The sequence below is a fragment of the Perca flavescens genome, chromosome 2 (assembly GCF_004354835.1).
Source record: "Perca flavescens isolate YP-PL-M2 chromosome 2, PFLA_1.0, whole genome shotgun sequence".
Taxonomy (NCBI): domain Eukaryota; kingdom Metazoa; phylum Chordata; class Actinopteri; order Perciformes; family Percidae; genus Perca; species Perca flavescens.
This window is the reverse complement of record NC_041332.1, coordinates 924,768-942,779: the sequence shown is the minus strand read 5'-3', so window position 1 is coordinate 942,779 and position 18,012 is coordinate 924,768. Positions and strand designations below refer to the sequence as shown.

The 18,012-nt window shown below is 41.5% G+C and overlaps 1 protein-coding gene across 3 annotated transcripts; it reads right to left on the bottom strand.

Moving 5' to 3' along the window:
- Nucleotides 1-2,782: 2,782 nt before the first annotated feature.
- Nucleotides 2,783-11,194, bottom strand: LOC114545523 (ankyrin repeat and protein kinase domain-containing protein 1). 3 transcript variants are annotated; one of them, XM_028563860.1, is made up of 12 exons: nucleotides 11,142-11,194; nucleotides 9,357-9,501; nucleotides 9,111-9,276; nucleotides 8,627-8,782; nucleotides 7,472-7,620; nucleotides 7,096-7,145; nucleotides 6,686-6,838; nucleotides 6,508-6,590; nucleotides 6,355-6,391; nucleotides 5,744-5,816; nucleotides 4,752-4,798; nucleotides 2,783-3,562 (listed from the first exon to the last, which is right to left on the bottom strand). In XM_028563860.1, the coding sequence occupies exons 2-12, from the start codon at nucleotides 9,491-9,493 to the stop codon at nucleotides 3,009-3,011; spliced, it is 1,605 nt and encodes a 534-aa protein (XP_028419661.1). In that variant the 5' UTR covers nucleotides 9,494-9,501; nucleotides 11,142-11,194; the 3' UTR covers nucleotides 2,783-3,008. The 3 variants fall into 3 exon arrangements, with proteins under 3 accessions (XP_028419661.1, XP_028419652.1, XP_028419670.1); XM_028563851.1 differs by having other exon boundaries at nucleotides 9,357-9,499; nucleotides 11,034-11,163; XM_028563869.1 differs by lacking the exon at nucleotides 4,752-4,798 and having other exon boundaries at nucleotides 3,472-3,562; nucleotides 9,357-9,499; nucleotides 11,034-11,163.
- Nucleotides 11,195-18,012: the final 6,818 nt, after the last annotated feature.

Below are 18,012 nucleotides of genomic sequence, written 5' to 3'. Positions count from 1 at the left end.
AGCCACTTGGTGAGCCAGTCTGAAGACCAGTGGCCAGGGTGGAGTTCCCCTCAATGCTTCCTGTAAGATTGTTTCCAGAGTTACAGATCCACAAATAGTGGAGATAGTGAGCTACACATATAGCCTACACTACCATTCAAAGGTTTGGAATATGCTGTTATATTCATATTCTTCTTCCCTGCAATAGTAACTATTTGAACATGAAAACTGTAAAATTCAGACACCAAATGTATTATTTACATAATACAGTAGTAATACAGAGTAATAGTACAGAGTATGTTTACAGTGGTATTACTCTAAGAAAGATATGAGTAGTTGTTCCGCCCCTGGTTACCTGTAGGGAGGCCAATGATCCTCTCTCCATGAGCTCCATGACCACACCAAGCTGGGTTGACCTGCCAGAGGAGGGTGTTTGACCCTTGAAGACCCCTTGGACGGCCATAACATACGGGCTGGTTTGACGCATCATTTTGATCTCATTCAGCAAATCCTTCTCAGTCCTGTGTATGTTTGCATTATGAGTAATTCAGACAACTTTGTGTAGTTATAAACAGGAAACCTTTTGTAAGCGCTTAGATTTGTCCAAAACCCCCAGAGCCAATCTCCTCCCAGTCCTCCAGGCTCGAGTCTTTAACAAACTGTGCCATAGTTCACTGGAGGAACAAATTATTTGTTATAATCAAACCCTGAGGGCAGTTTTTTTTAAAGTAGCTGCAACATGTGATGTACATGAGAGCATCTGGCAGTAATTCATGCAATCCTTTTTCAGATCAATGTTATTTAACTGAGAGAAATTCTACAGAATATTTCAAATAGATATTTTGAATCAGCATGAAGAAACCTTTCTACTGTCCAGTTAAACATGGACACAGCACAAGTTACAGATTCCTCTGCTAGGATTCTCACCTGCTGATCTCTTCAGGTTACTTTACAGACTCTTTCCAACTTTGTGTGTCAAGAAAACCCTGGAAGAGATGAAGCTTCTCTTCTCTTCTCTTCTCTGCTCTTCTCTGCTCTTCTCTTCTCTTCTCTTCAGTCCAGGTGTCTGGGGGCGTCTGATCCAATGCCAGTGCTCCTTGTTTAAGTACCGGAGCGCACCTATGACACAGTTTAATTGGAGCTTGTCTTGAAGGTTTGTTCTCTGAGGTTTCTGTGAGCTTCTACCGCAAATAGTCAATTAATATGTTATCAGTTGCAGCATTTATATTTTGGTAAGTTAACCAAATGGGAGTCCTTAATCACGGTGCAAATGATTAATGGGAGGCCATAATCATGGTGCACACACACACACACACAGATGACGATGATGGAAGATTGAGTATATAACATAGTGAAATTGTAAGTTGTTGTTAATGACTGTTACTTGCTAAACTTTATGTTTACTTGAGATGCCAGCTTGTTATCCATTGGAACAATTGATTATAGATTTAGATTTGAATGAAAAATAATTTTGAATGTTTAAGGTGATTAACAAATATAAAACAGAAGTGTGAATACCGGAAGGTACACAAAACGTATGGTTTTTTTGTGTTGTACTGGGTTATATAGTGTATACTTAGTTTCTGTAACTTTCATCTTCATATGAAAGAATATAGTTCATGTAAAAAGGGTGTAATAAGCTCAGGCTTCAGTGCCCACATGATACAAGCCTTCTGTGATCACGCACCACCCCCACCCATCCTTTCTGTATTTCTCAGTATGACTATGTTCAGAAGATTGTGGCGTCTGGCGAATTTCACACACAGAAGCCAGAGTGAAGATAATGACCTCTTCTGAAGAGTTCATGTTTTTATTCATCCTCCGTGTCCTCCTTAGTTACTAGCAGATGCGTGGAGGAGGGGTGGGGGTGGTGCGTGATCACAGAAGACTTGTATCATGTGGACACGCCGACCGTTTTGTTGTCATTACTTAGAATTCCTCATGGGGGCGACAGAAACTACACACTATAACTTTAATGGAGTCACAAAACAATCAGAGATGCAGATTCCAGGATGCAGGAATAAGGGATTGCATTGCCACTTTATTTTAATAAAGAGGCACAAAAACTGCCTTAGTTATAACTGCAACTACCCAACAATATATAAAGTCAGTATAAAGTAAAGTTCCAGCTTTACCAGCCACAACATTAAAGTCATCAACTCATTAATGGATCAATCATTAGAACACAATCTCAGATATTATTCTGCAGAGTGAAGACTTTAACTTTATTTTGATGCTGATACTTTTGTTCTTTTACATAGGCTTAGTAAGAGTCTTCACTGTTGTTGCATGAAATGTTGTTTGTGTTTAGCCTACATCAGTTTCTATCATCTAATGTGAAACAAGAGGCCAAGCCAGCCTGGTAGCAAAGCTGCAACGAGATGCTCCTCAACTCAGTGTCCTCCTCAGCAGTAAGCTCCCCCTGCTGCTCATAAGGTGCCTCTGCACCCCTTTCGTTTCAGACCCTCCCACCAGCCTTTGGGACACACCACCTCATCTACATATGCTTTTAAAATAAAGTTTTGATTGTGTGCCTTTATGATTGTGACATTAGAGACTTTTTTTTAATGTATACACAGATATTCATTTTCCTGCTTTAACACTGACCGTTCGGCACTGAGAGGACTGCATTAAATTTCGATAAAGACTATTCTACTCTAAACTGTATATAGAAATAAGATTAATTTGATTCTAGTCACAAGATGCAATAAACATGTTCAAATGGAAAAGAAAATACCCCTTAATTGCCAAGGATTTTTAAATTGAAATATTTACAATTTGTTAAAACAAACTCATGTAGACATCAGTTTTAGTTTTATCTTTATTTTTAAACCATAGAAATAAATCCTAACAGCTGAAGCTGCTCCAATGAAACATTATTAAAGTGAAAATTAAAGTAAACAGTTTATACACAACTAGTTTTCATCCCTGACAAGATCATTTCAACATTACTAAAGACCATTTGACAATAAAGACACAATCCGTGAGACAAATGTGAACCAAAGTGAAGCCTTGTCCTCCACCAGCATTTAAACTACAGGACAGGACGTAGAACACAGAGACATTGAGGAACCAGAGAACCAGAACCCAAAACCAGGGTAAAGAGGTTCAGTGAATGTGGTGTTGTAGGTGTAGAGGTGGGTCAGTGAGTCAGAGGAGACACTGTAGAAGGACAGAGAGCCAGCAGGACAGTCCACATACACTGCTACTTGTCTAGAGATCGAGGAGGAGGAGAGAGGGAGGACTGTTCTGCTGTGATTGTGCATGACAGAGTAAGCACCATCAGAGCAGTTCAGACTCCAGGACTGATCATTATATCCAAACCAACAGTCTTCACTGCCTCCTCTCCTCCTGATTCCTCTGTAACTCACTGCTACAGAAACCCCTCCTCTTCTCCTCTCAACCTCCCAGTAACATCGACCAGTCAGACCTTCTCTACACAGCAGCTGACGACAGTCATCAAACATCTCTGGATGATCAGGATATGGCTGCTGCTCCTCCTCCAACCGTGTCACCGTCCTGTGGTCAGACAGTTTGAGGTATCTGTTCACTGTGTTCATGTCCAGTGCGAGCTCACAGGAATCTGATGGAGAGAACGAGACACAACACAGCTGCAGTTAATAATATTAGTTGAACTTTAGTTAATAGTTATTGTGATGATTGGGGTCAGCTGTTTTCTAGTCTATTTTCTACCGTCTCCTGTCACTCTGTTGGTCCTGCCTCTCTGTTGTCCCAGTGTTTCCCCTTCCAGACCCATATATCAGCTCCTACACAGTCTCCAGTTGTTTATTATGACAGAGTAGTTCTCAAAATTCTATACATGCGATCAGTTGCTGATTTTAATTAACACTGTAGATGATCTGTAATCTGAACAGATTTAGTCTCTGACTTCTAAACATCACTATCAGCCTCACAACAGGTGTTCTGTACAGAATAAGCTTTTAAATCAGACAACTCGCAGTTAAAATCCCTCAGATTCAAAATCAATAAAAACATTTATATAAAATGTCATGTTGAGTCAATTCTGAACCAATCAGCTGTTGGATCAGCATGTTTCCCAGCATGCACTGGGTCCACCTGGCTCTTGCAGTTGGTGAAAAGCAACTGCGCTGCCTGCGTCTCAGAACTGTGGCTGCCTTGATCTGGTGAGGTGATTGTTGCCCACATGTGCATGACGTCTGAGCAAGTTGGGATCGAGTCAGACACAAATCTAACGGCATGCATTGGGCAGCGATCGCCGGTGATCGATTCTGCACAGATCTGGCTCATCTCAAACAAACCTATTACCTCATCATTCTGCTTCCAGTCAGATTGCCTAAACAACCCGTTCCCCCCTCCTCACAGCTCCCTGCGCCACTCTGCCTCCCAGCCATCCCCTCTTCTGCTCCCCCGCCTCCAGTGCCCCTTCCTTGTATCACTCGCCCTCGGGCTCCCCGCTCTCCCTGAGTCCCCTCTCCTTTACTACCAATTTCCACTGGCTACGGAACAGCTGCGTCCCAGCTCCGGCAGTCCGCAGCCCTCTGGAGCTGAAACACGGAGCTTCCATTTTTGCTGGACAATTTAGATAAAATCCAGTGGTCACGGCGGATCATATTTCCATTCAGCAACAAATCCGGACCTGGTGGGTATTGACGGACGGTGGAGCCGTTCTGCAGTGGAGAGCAGTTACTCTTTCCTTTTTCCCCAAATAAACTTTGTTCACACACACACCCACACACCCACCCACACACACACACACACACACACACACACACAATAAAAACTCAGCTTACACTTCATCAGATCATGTCTTAACCCCTGATCTCCATCATAGTCCGGCCTGGAGGAAGAAACACAGTCAGAATGATTATCTATCCAACATGAGACCTAACTGCGGTCAGACATGATGCAGAGTTCCCAGTGGTGGAAGAAGTATTCAGATCCTTTACTTCAGTAAAAGTACTAATACCACACTGTAAAAATACTCCATTACAGTAAAAGTCCTGCATTGTAAAGGTTACTTCTTGAAATGTTAAAATAATAAGAGGCTATGTGTATTTGGTTTATAGGTTATTGTCTATTTTGTTATATAGTCTTAAATATTGAAGTTCTAGTCCTCTCTTCTTGATTTTTACTAGGTGAATGGTGATGTTTGTTACAAATTATGTTTGGGTTTTAAAAAAACAAAATATTAATTTCATGAACAGGAAGATAATTTAGAAATAAGGAGGCACAAGACCCCACTGATCTGCTCTTGTTATTATTAATGTCCTCCCACATGATAAAAGTGAACATGAAATATTTTCTCTGCATGTTTAAAATGATTGTAACTTTTATAAAAAAAAGTTAGTTTGTCAAATATGTTCATACGGTCACTATATAACGACTTTACTCCATGAATCATCTATGAAACCAACTCGTTCTGACTCCTAAAGTCTCAGTTATACTAGTGCGATTAGTAGACGCCGTGACGCGGGCCTGCGTAGATTATGCACACGCTATGAGCATGAACGGAGACGTTTCTGCACATTGCATTGTTCGTTGCAGTATTCTCCAAAGTGCACTCGGGCATACAAGCAACATAATATGTGAATAAGCAAGAAGTAGTATAGAAGGAAAGCAGGCTGCCTGGCAACAGTAATAGACACATTCACGTTAAATGCTGACATACCGCCAAACATTACACTTAGCACTGGAAACGACAGACGTGGGGATGTCATTTTCTGGCTCACACTAACACTGCAACCATGAACCTAGCTTTAGAGATCTTGTTGTCAGTTCTTACCTGAGAGGATCCAGTGTCCGGTGTGGACCATCAGACATCTTTACATCTCTCAGAGATGGTTTGATCCCAATCACTAGAACACACACACGCACGCTGTCAGCAAATTAGAAAACTTCAATCATATTTTTGAAGAACAGACATTAAAATATGAACATTTATATTGGAACGTTGAGGGGGAAAAAAAAAATAGGGGTGTGAATCACATGTTTTATCACAACACATCGATTCTTTGGACAACTGTACAATATTTAGTGCTATCACAAATTCTGCCACGATACAATTTTGATTCAATTCAGAGGGCTTTGTCCACTACCGGGCGTAAACAATGAGGGTTCAGAAGACGCAACAAAGACATCAAAGATTATATGTCTAACTCTGGAGATGATGAGATTCAGAAACTTCTGACGGAAGGAGTTGACAATGAATCCGTCAGACAAATTCAGCGAACGGCGAGAGACTTTATTTAATGACCAAATTACGAACAGCTTTGTGTCCTGCTTGGTTGGTCTGTTCGCTTTATGCCACAATGCCAGACGAATAATCAGTTAACTTGGTGGAATGGATGGATTCAGAGGTCTGGACCCAGGCAACAGTGGTATATAAATACAGACCTGAAGAGTTGTCTTCATCTCCTGCTGGCATCACTTCCTGGAAAGAAGAAGAGCCAGTTACACACAATAATAAAAACAATGATTTGCTGCATTGTATCAAAATGTTAGTGTCTCAGCGTGACTTGAGTGTTCATGAAGAGATTTGTTCCTCACCAGTTTCTTCAGCACTTCATGGACAGCGTCATTGAGTTCATGTTTGTGTATTTTGAACAGTTGTTCTGTCTCAGTTGTACACTCTGTTGTACACAACATAGAGTAAAGAATGTACAGTTGCAGCCCGGCATCACAAGCAATTTTTCAGCTTCAGAGGTAAATGAAATAGTTTCCTCACCAAGGGCTCTGGGCCTTTGTTCAGGTTTATGATCCCAGCATCTCTTCATCAGTTCTGTCAACTCTGCCAACCCGGCAGCATCGCCCTTGATATCATCCAGCTGTGGGCGGTCTCCCTGTGGGATGCGCAACATCACTATGTAGGGGTTTGCATCTACATTGGAGGAAGAATTAAAAAGGCTGTCAGAGTGGCCTTGAGGTTAAATGAGACCTTGGTAATACCTGAATAGATGGTCTGGACTGATGCTTATGTAAAAGTTCAGGTTAAATCCTGCTAAATGTGTAACAAAAACACTTATAAAGTCCTGCCATTCTTGCACCATGTGTCCCAAGACTCAAGTGAGAAAAACAAAGATAAAAAGGTAGAAGATTTTTTGAGCACTTATAGTCACTCACAAACCAGTCACTTACTTTCATATGGTTGTTTCCCTGTGACACTGGACCAGAGGAGTATCCCATAACTGAAACACAGAATTGGATGTCAGGATTATTATCCATATCATCACAATCACACCCTGGTTGATTGTTGGCTAGGGTTTGTTGTCATCTGTAAATTAATACTCATGTGAGAATGAGGACATTCAATGACCATAAGGAAATTGGTGCATGAAGTTACCTCACTTTACTCCTCTTCTCTGAAAACAATTCCCTCATCTGTTAAAAGGACTATTCCAATGCTAGTCTGACTTCCTGTGGGGACTGAACCTGTGCTAGACATGGAGTGATCCTGTCTCCAGTTATTTATTATAGGATACTTTTATTCAAGTGTGGTTCGATGCTCTTGTACCTGTAGATATCAAAGGCTCGGGTAGGTTTGTACGATGTGCTTTCAAAAGCCTCTGGTGGCATGTAGTTAATCGTCCCTCCTAGTAATTCACCGTCCTTCGAAACCTGTGTGACGCTGCAGGAAATCCGGGAAAGGCCAAAATCTGTAAGCTGCAGAGAGAATTAGCAAAGAGAGGAAAGAGTTAGAAGAGGTTCTTTATTTGGTAACACTATTTGAAGGAGTTTGCAGAAGACTGACATGAAACCAGACTTTACCAGAGTTTAGGACTATTGTAATTAAGTTATTTGGTAAATTAGGAATTTTAATGCTAAGTTAGCATTGTTTGAGATGTTAAGGTTAATGTCAAGTTGTCATAACACAGACAATATAACCATTCATAAATAAGTCATAGCAGGCCTCATTATCAAACTTGGTGGTTGATTTTTCCATTGGCTGTCATGAGACGATTAGATTTAGTCAAAGACATTGAAAAATGGGTAGTGCGGGTAAACTGGAAACATCTGGAGGCCCCCTTTTATTTAGATCTTTATCTCACACCTCTGTAGGATCTGTTACGGCATCCCTGTGGGAGTTGGGGGCAATTAACCCTAGTGGATAATGTTTAAAGCTTCCATTTCTGAAGCTGCGGCGGGGAGCTGTGGTCTCAGGGTCTTAGGTGGCTCAAGGGACGGTAACCCTCAACATCGTGGTGGATACCAATGGTCAGGGAAGTTGTCCCTCACCTTTGAGCACAGCTCGAAGAAATGGCATGTTGCTTACACCGCCACCACCCTGTGGACCCACAACCCGCAGGGATGGTCATCTGGGTTGGAGGCCTGGGTGTGCGATTGCCAACAAGGCAGACTAGCTGCCATAATTTTTTTGACGCCCCAGGTGTGGACTGATTTAGCGTCATTTAAAATAAATGTATGGTTAACTGACATGGGGAACAAGAACGGGATGTATGTATACAAGAATGGGACATCACTCCAGTCTCCTGAGTGAAAGTCCTGTGTTGTTTTTTACCCATCTACCATGATTTTTAGTCCTTAATACCATCTTGTGGGCTTACAATCTGTTTTACAGGCTCCCTTTAGTCTTCATAGAGTGTGCAAACTATTATAACAGTATACAGTAAGCATAAGGTCTGGACTCCCCTCAAAGCCTGGGACTCACCTTGGCATTGAGAGAGTTATCCAGCAGCACGTTTTGGGGCTTCAGGTCCTGGTGGAGAACGGGATGGGGCAGACTGTGGAGGAAGTTTATACCCAGAGCCACTTGGTGAGCCAGTCTGAAGACCAGCGGCCAGGGTGGAGTTTCCCTCAATGCTTCCTGTAAGATTGTTTCCAGAGTTACAGATCCACAAATAGTGGAGATAGTGAGCTACACATATAGCCTACACTACCATTCAAAGGTTTGGAATATGCTGTTATATTAAGGTTCTTATTTTCTTTAATAATGACTATATGAACATGAAAACTGTATAATTCAGACACCAAATGTATTATTTACATTTGAAATAGTTTTGAAATGACTTCCAGTTAGTCGATACTTCACTTATGCTTTATTAATTTTTAATGATTTTAACCCGTAGCAGAGTATTTTTATAGTGATATTACTCCAAGTAAAATATATGAGTAGTTGTTCCACCCCTGGTTACCTGTAGTGAGGCCAATGACCCTCTCTCCATGAGCTCCATGACCACACCAAGCTGTATTGACCTGCCAGAGGGTGTTTGACCCTTGAAGATCCCTCGGACGGCCATAACATACGGACTGGTGGCTTGACGCATCATTTTGATCTCACGCAGCAAAGACTTCTCGTTCCTGTGTGCGTTTGTTCGCATTATGAGTAATTCAGACAACTTTATGTAATTATAAACAGGAACCCCTTTGTAAGCACTTACCCCTCTTCCTGAAGAAGCAGTTTAATGGCCACGTCAGCACCCCACTGATGATGCCTGGCTTTGTAGATTTGTCCAAAACCCCCAGAGCCAATCACCTCCCAGTCCCCCAGGCTGGAGTCTTCAACAAACTGTGCCATAGTTCACTGGAGGAACAAATTATTGGTATAATAAACACAGTCCAGTTTTAAAAAAGTATCTGCAATATGTGATGTAATCTAAAAATCTATTACAATCCTAATTTTTTTTTTTTTTATACATCAAAATGAGTTATGTATATTTCTTGACTCATGGATCAGATCATTGGAACCTTTGACACAAAAGACACAGTGGGGGTTTAGTGAATCCAAGGGTGTGTCTGAGTTGTAAGACCGTTGTCTTGGTCACACCTCAGCCAGTTTCAACAACCCTGTCGGTCAGGTTGAAAGATGGGGGGAGGGGTCCTTAGTCCCCAGTGTATGCAAAACTTGTGCTTGCCAAATCTTTGCATCTGCATCTTTTGTTACTGTATTAGAACTACACTCCAGTCAAGAAACCAGTCAAAAACGTGTCAAGAAACAAATGTTAAAGGTGCTGTAGATAGGAATGTGAAGAACCAGGACTTCGCCAAAGAATTGGAACATCGACAACTTCTCAGTCCCTCCCCCCTTTCCACTAAAGCCCAAATTGGTCTCCTAAGCCCCTCCCCCCACAAGGGAGAATGAATGCATTTGCATGAGCAGTGATTGACACGCAGTTAGGCACCCCTCCCTGGCCCTGATTGGTGCATCTGAACAGGGAGCTGTGGATTTTTGCAAATTGCACTACAGGCTGTAGGTGGTGCCAGAGGAGCTGGATTTTTTTTTTTAAATGACCTGCTTCATGTAGTTCTACTGGAACATAGGGTCAGTTTCACCAAATATGACAGAAAGGTAGTTTTATAAGTCTTACCTACTGCATCTTTAACAAGTAAAAAGCAACAGACATTCGCTTCTTTCATTTCTCCTCTTTGAACAAACGTTACTGTGAGGTTAGCTTTTAGACACATCTAAGCTGCATGGGGGGTGGGTGCTGTGCTCCTGCTGAGTTCTTCTGTAGGCTAGGACTTAAATGCTCTCGGTCTGCTCATGTAAATGTGTAGATCATTTGTTGCGTATAAATATGAATGTGGCCAACGTTATTGATAGTGAGATGCCTGCTACAGCTGCAACGTTTATTCCTCTGATTAAATGCTTTGTTTTAATGAAAGTTTTACCGTAGCTGTCTGACCTGTTTTGAAGTTCTCTACGTTTTCTCTAATGATTCAATTCAATTTTATTTATAGTATCAAATCATAACAATTATCCCAAGACACTTTACAGATTGAGTAGGTCTAGACCACACTATAATTTACAAAAACACAATTCTAGTAATTCCCCGAAGAGCAAACATTTGGTGCCCAGCCTCTTGATATGAGCTCAGATTAAAATCTAAACAGTGTTGATGTACACAAGAGCCTCTGGCAGTAATTCATGCAAATCTTTTTCATATCAATGTCATTTAACATTTAAATTCTACAGAATATTTCAAATAGGTATTTTAAATCAGGCAATCAGCATGCACAAACCTTTCTACTGTCCAGTTAAACAGAGACAGAGCACAATGTGATCAAAGTGATCCTGATTATCAGACATTTACAGACTCCTCTGCTAGGATACTCACCTGCTGAACTCTTCAGGTCGACCTACAGACTCTGGAAAAAACTGGCAGAGATGAAGCTTGTCTTGTCTTGTCTTGTCTTGTCTTGTCTTCTCTTCTCTTCTCTTCTCTTCTCTTCTCTTCTCTTCTCTTCTCTTCTCTTCTCTCCAAGTGTCTGTGTGAGTCTGATCCGAGGATGCCAGTGCTCTTTGTTTAAGTACCGGAGGCCACACCAAGACCCGCCCTTCAAAAGCAGCTCGATTGGTTAGGCTGGTTAAGGTTAGGATAGCTGATTGGTCAGGGGATAGGACCTGAACAAATGGGGTTACGTTACCTTACCGGTTTAATTACAGCTCGTCTCAAACGTTTCATCTCAGAGGTTTCTGTGAGCTTCTACCGCAAATAAATAGTTTCTCATGAAGAAAAACATCTATTTGGTTCTGATGCTGTTTTGAATTGTAAAGCATAAACGGCATGAAACAATTACCAATTAATATGTTATCAACTGCAGCATTTCTATTTATATAAGACGAGACACGGCAGACAAAAACATTGTTTTTTTTTCACTGGTCAATTTTGAGATTTGGGGCTATTTGTCTTCAATTACATGTATTCTTTCAGACTTATGGTGAAAAAAAGTAAAAAATACAAATTTCGGTCTTTATTTTACTACACTTTGTCTGTTTGTGTCGGTAGATTTCTCCTAAATTCAACAAAAGTTGGCGTTCTAAATCATCCCGCTGATCCGCAATCGCTGTCTGCACCCTGTCATCACATATACCGTTGGAAGCTCTCTCTCTCCTGTACTATGTGCTGTCGGATCCAAATATTGTCATTTCCTTTTTATCAGTAACCAATCGTGAAAGTAAAAGGGGGGATTTAACTCAAAATGCGCAATCTCATTGGCTGATGCCAATTTCTGACAACGTGATTCTTTCAGGTGACGTGCTTTGACATTTCCGCGGTAGCTCAAAATGTCGAAAGAAATGCGTCGAAAACGGTCGAAAATCACCTCCGAGAAGACGAAAACAGTTGTTATTAGCAAGAAGACCCAGGGGATTACACACTAAGACAGCAGATGATGAAATGTCTTCACATAGTATGTTGATGTGTAAACTAGCGGAGGTAATCAGACTCTCTCTCTCTCTCTCTCTCTCTCTCTCTCAGCAGTTTACAGAAATTCATAGCCTACATTATATTAAATATGTAGGTGTCACATATTCTATTATAATTACTATAAAATACTAAACCAATCTGTAATTTTGGGATCCTAAGTGGTTGTGAGTCCCTGATCCATATTTAGCTGTCAGTAGAGCTGCTGTCTCCTAGGAGAACTACCAGCTTCTTTTCTGGTGGTAACTTTAGGAAGTTTTATTTTTTGGGCTATTTTTCCAAGGTCTCTTAGTCCGTCTCTTACTTTGTTTGCTTTCTCCAGTGTTGTAAATATTGGTCTTTTGAATGATTCATAAGAAGCTCATCCCTGTGTATCACCGGATGTCCAGTGACAGTGCAGGATGGAGGCACTCAGAATGCCAACGCATGCCTCAACTTGGTTATATGGGCCCAGTGTCCACAAACTGCAGCCAGTATGGCTATTTCTACATTCAATGAAGGTGCCTCTGCCATGCTGGCTGTGATGGAGAAATTGTGGCTTCAGAGCACAGACTGTTAATGCAATGAAGGATGACGACATGGTTAGGATCTCAAAAGCCAATAGTGTCCATTCCTCCAGTGCAAAGCGGAGACGTAAAAGTACCAGTACATATGGTACTGGCATGGATATGTAGACTGTAAACTAACTTGGGGGAACCAGGCTGTGTAATGGTTGTGTTCTGCCAGTTTGAAGTTTGTGATGTAATGGTCTTCAGTTGAAGCCCATGTTGATGTGTTGTTTTGGATGTTATGATCAGTGATGGATGAAGCAATAATGGGTTTTGTATGTTAAACAGTGTGATACATGGATCTTACTTGGACCTGAAGAGATATGTGTCTGTAATTCATGGCTTTCAATAGAAATTAGTGGAATTCTGCTATAAAAATCTTTAAAGCCCGTTTTCTCAAAATGACTTTTCTCTCATACTCCAAGAACGAAATCTCCACTTCAGTAGCACCTTTATACACCAAACTTTCCAGTCTTGTACCTAGTTATATTATGAAGACAATTACAGAGGGATTTGTAAATATATTATTTCTAGCCTGATTTATATAACATTTTAGGAAGGAAAGGGGATATTTTAGTGTGCATTGAAAGTATAATAAAATGAAAGCAATCATTCATACATAGTTCCATATAGTAATCATTACTCCAAATATTGTATTCTTTCTGCCATCAGGTTATTAAAGTCAGACAGTAGCCACTTTATGTAGGATCCTTATCAATAACTTACATCAGTGGTTCCCAACCTGGGGTCCGGGCACCCCTTAAGCCTGGCTCACACTACAGGAGTTTATAAATCCTAACCGATTTTGAAATCTGGTTGCAGCACACACTTGAGGAGAATCTTTGCAGATTTTCTTCCCTCAAATCTTAAACATGCTCACACTATAAGATTTGAAAATAGTGGGGCATCACACACTACAAGATATTCTTAAGATTATCTTGCCAGATTTAGCACCTCACGTGACGCCATCTCACGGGGAAGCGCATGTAAACAAAATGGATACTGTGTCACGGCAACTTGCTGTAGTAATCCTTTGTACCAATAAAAAACAAAAGAAAATAAAAAGAGCGTGGACGATAATATTATTCAAACAAACTACCGTATTTTCTGGACTATATATAAAAATATATATAATTTAACATGTTTTTAAATGTTAATTCATACTGAAAACATTACCGTCTACAGCCACGAGAGGGCGCTCTAGGCTTGTGACAACTATATGCCTCCTTAAGACAAGCGGAAGCTGAAAACGGTAATCGAGCAGCAGAAAGAAAGTTTGCTGTGAGGGACGGGCGAAAAGGTGACTCTTATTTCAATGAAGAAATCAAAGAAAGCTAATCAGCTAATCACGGGCTGAAAGCTAGACGGCCAGAGCTGGAGGAACGAGTCCACAGGTGGGGGCTTGAACACCGTGCTGCCGGGAGGGGCTGGTCAACGGTACGTCTCCACGCCCTGCTAGTTGTTCTGTGTGACTTATACTCCGGAGCGACTTATAGTCCGAAAAATACGGTATGTGCAATGCATCTTTTGTTAGACCTGAATGTAGAAGATGATCATTGACCTAGATGTAATGTTTACATTTGCTAGCTAGTGCGCTAGCAACTTTGTACACTCACCCGGTAGGTCCAAATCTTTAGCGATCTCTCCCCAGCTCTTCTCTTTATCATCCCGATTATGATACTCTTTTGATGAGACATTAAACAGGCACTCGTGCTGTTGCCACATCTCCACCATCCTTTCTTCCAACTCAGTTGTCCACCGGACTCGTACTACCGCTGCTTTCGTGGACATTTTCAAAAGTTTCCGTCACTTCTGTCTCCTTGCAGACCTGTCTCTCTCATTGGCTATTGTGGAACTACTGACGTAATCATAGTCGTTTCACGCCCGATTATAATCCTAGATATCAAACATGTTTGATATTATCGGGGCGGCCCCGATGTGTCTGCGAGCAGATCGGGAGGTGCAAGATTCGATCTGTGAACGCCTCACATTACCAGATAATCTGCGCCGAACATCGGAACCGATCGAGGTCCTCGACAAGATTTTTTCTCAGATTCTCGGGAGGGGTAAATCGGGCATAAATCGGGCATAAATCGGCCTAAAACGTAATGTGAGCCAGGCATCAGGGGGTTTGGTTTGGTTTGAGGTCAAAAAAAAATATTTTCACATGCTAAAGAAATTATGATAATACACTAGAATATATAATGTATACAAAAGTCTGTATAAAACTATATATTTTGTTGTATCCTCATCTTTCCTGCCACCACGGCCTCACTATTTTATGAATGAAACATGGCGGAGAAACGTAACAGTGCTGATAACTCCTCTGTATCAAAAAAGAAAGTAAGGCTCTATCTCGAGAGTTACCTCAACTTCGGTTATGAAGTATGCAACAATGCCTAGTGATCATTTTATTTTATTCTTTCTATTGTTCTATTTGTCATGTTACACTGACCTCTGTCTGTTTTACTGATTTGTGCTTGACGTGACATTTTGGATGTTTACATGATAGTGCACTAGTAAGTGCAATTAAATAGTCTTATTTTGACCTGTATCTTATCAAATAGAGAAAGGTAGTAGATAATGGTATTACTTTATCACACATTTACATTGCCAGACACAGAGCATTCAAGTCATAGACTACAGAAGAATTCAGTTTGCCCCCACATGTAGCTTTGATGTGTATAAAAGCTAACATTACAGTAACTTTAGTTCAACAGAGGAGAAATGAAAGAAGACAGTATGTCTGTCACTTTTTACTTCTTCACATTTCTCATTTCGTTTCTTGACTGGTTTCCTGACGGGAGTGTAGTTATAATACAGTAACAAAAGGTGCAGATGCAAAGATTTAGCAAGCATGTTTTGCATACCCTTTCTTTCAACCCTAGTCATGTCCCTGAACTGGTCAGACAGAGACGGTGAAACTGGCAGAGCTTTTATTTTCAGATATTTACCACATATGGCAGGATGAATACTGGGGGCCTACACAAACCACCTACACATAATAAGTGATTTGCTCTCCGCGCACCGCTAGGTAAGGTGCAGAGCAAAGATCAGAGAGCAGAATGTATGTATGTATGATTAGTTTAAAGATCTCATTGTCTATCACTGTATGGAGCCTAAATGAAAGAATGCTACTGGGCGGCTGTGGGTCAGTGGTAGAACGGTTGCCTGCCTATTGGAAGGTTGGTGGTTCAATTCCTGGCCCTGCAGTCCCATGTCAAAGTGTCCTTGGGCAAGACATTGATCCCTGAGTTACCCCCGATGCTGCTCCATTGGAGTGTAAATGTGTGTGAGTCTGATGATTGATTGCACCTTGTACAGCAGCGTTGGCCACAGTGTATGAATTAGGGGTGGGCGATATATATTGTTTACGATAATATTGTTGTGTTAACGATGTGCAAATTGACATTATCGAGTATTTAAATAAATTCGAAAAAACACGCATTGGAACGCTACACATTCACTCATGTCACTTCTCACGGCTACTAGCTCTCCTGTCGGTGTATATTTATACAAGTACAGCCACAATGAACTAATCAATACAGGACTATGATACAACACAGCCGTTACAGGAGCCTTCCAGGCAGCTCATAACATCCCGGAGGACATAGCCAGACCGGGCACTCCAGGTTGTTGTTGGCGCTAGCACGCCGAGCTAGCTACCGACAGGATGAGAAAATAACAAGGCGGAGCGGAGGACTGCATTTTTGTGCATAATGAATGGAGTACCGACCGCAGGATCGTTGCCCAGCACGGCTCACCTGACCTGGAGCCCTGTCGGTAATATACTGACCATTTTATTTACTAAAAAAACAGCACACTGCCGTCTACATAGCCCCCGATGCTATTGTTAGCAGAAGTTTGGCTCACTGCTAACCATAGTGAACAAACTGCAGCGCGATCACCTGGATACGGGATACAGGGGACTTTAACAAGGAGTCCTTAAAGTCTGTACTCCCCAGCATTTTCCAGCATGTAGATTGTGTTACTAATGGGAAGAACACACTAGACCATGTTACTCTAACATCAAAAAAGCACACAGAACTGCTCCTCTCCCTCACCTGGGCCAGATCACATCCAACTACTGATCCCAGCATACAACCCAGTCAGAAGGACTATACAGCCAAGTAGAAGGACTATCAGAACCTGGCCTGGCACTGCCCTATCCCAGCTCTGGGACTGCTTCCAATAAGGACATGGTTGTGTGCAATATGTTACAGAACAAAGCCCTTTGTTTAGGATTTCAGGAAACTTCAGTTTTACAGATCTGTGCATTAAATTGGCCCAATCCCAAAGTCCGGACTCACAGACTCACGGACTTTGGTGCGCGTTCTCGCGAAATTCGTAAGGGCTTAGGGTTGTCCCAATGTCGAATTTCAAAGGGCCTGAGGGTTTGAGTACACACTTACCGAGCCCTTTCCGTGAGTCTGCATCAATGCAGACTTCACCAAAGGGAATTACCCACAGTTCAAAGCGTTGCCAGGCGTTTATCGCGGAGACCGTATGGAAACCGGAAATTACAACGGTAAACAACAGCACGACACACGGCCACGGAACAGACCAACCTGTTGTCCAGCTTGTAAAACAAGAGTTTGGAATCAGGCAGCCGTCTCCTGGGCCTCGGCCGTGTGGAAAGCAACAAACTTAAAATGAAGATTCTCAAACCGGCAAGTGTCAGCAACATCTTTGTTATTAAACGTCGCCAAGGTAACATGTGATCTCGTGAAGTGCTGTCCCAATCCCATTTATACCTATCTGAGCCCATGTGGCCTCACACACTCACTCACTTAGTACCTGAGATCACTTAAGTCTGTGAGTCTTTAGTCCTTAGTCTTCAGGGCTCATTCATTAGTCAACAAAATCATACGAGTAATAGTCGGCTAAGAATTTCTTTAGTCAAGGACGGATCTACTGAACTAAACGTAACAATTCAAATTTATTCATAGTATCAAATCCTAACGAGTTATCTCAGGATACTTTACAGATATGAGTAGGTCTAGACCACACTCTTTAATTTACAAAGACCGAACAATTTCAGTAATTCCAAGAGCAAGCATTTAGTGCGACAGTCGCAAGGAAAAACTCCTTTTAGGAAGATACCTCGTGATGAGAAAAACTTCCTTTTAGAGAGAAACCAGGGACAGACCAAGGCTCTTGGTAGGCGGTGTCTGACGATGCCAGTTGGGGGCGTGATGAACAGTGGCAATAATAGGACTGCATTACATTTTGACAGACCATTCTACTCTATACTGGTTATGGAAATATTACTTTGATTCTAGTAAGAGGCATTAAACATGTTCAAATGGAAAAGAAATACCACTTAATTGTCAAGGAAATAT

What these genes read in the sequence shown, in the direction of transcription:
- LOC114545523 (XM_028563860.1), bottom strand. Translation starts at nt 9,493, where the DNA reads ATGGCACAGTTTGTTGAAGACTCCAGCCTGGGGGACTGGGAGGTGATT. An exon ending in CGGACACTGGATCCTCTCAG is followed by an intron (nt 4,799 to 5,743) that starts GTAAGAACTGAC and finishes TTCTTCCTCCAG; the next exon opens with GCCGGACTATGATGGAGATC. An exon ending in AAGACATGATCTGATGAAGT is followed by an intron (nt 3,563 to 4,751) that starts GTAAGCTGAGTT and finishes TCTCTCCATCAG; the next exon opens with ATTCCTGTGAGCTCGCACTG.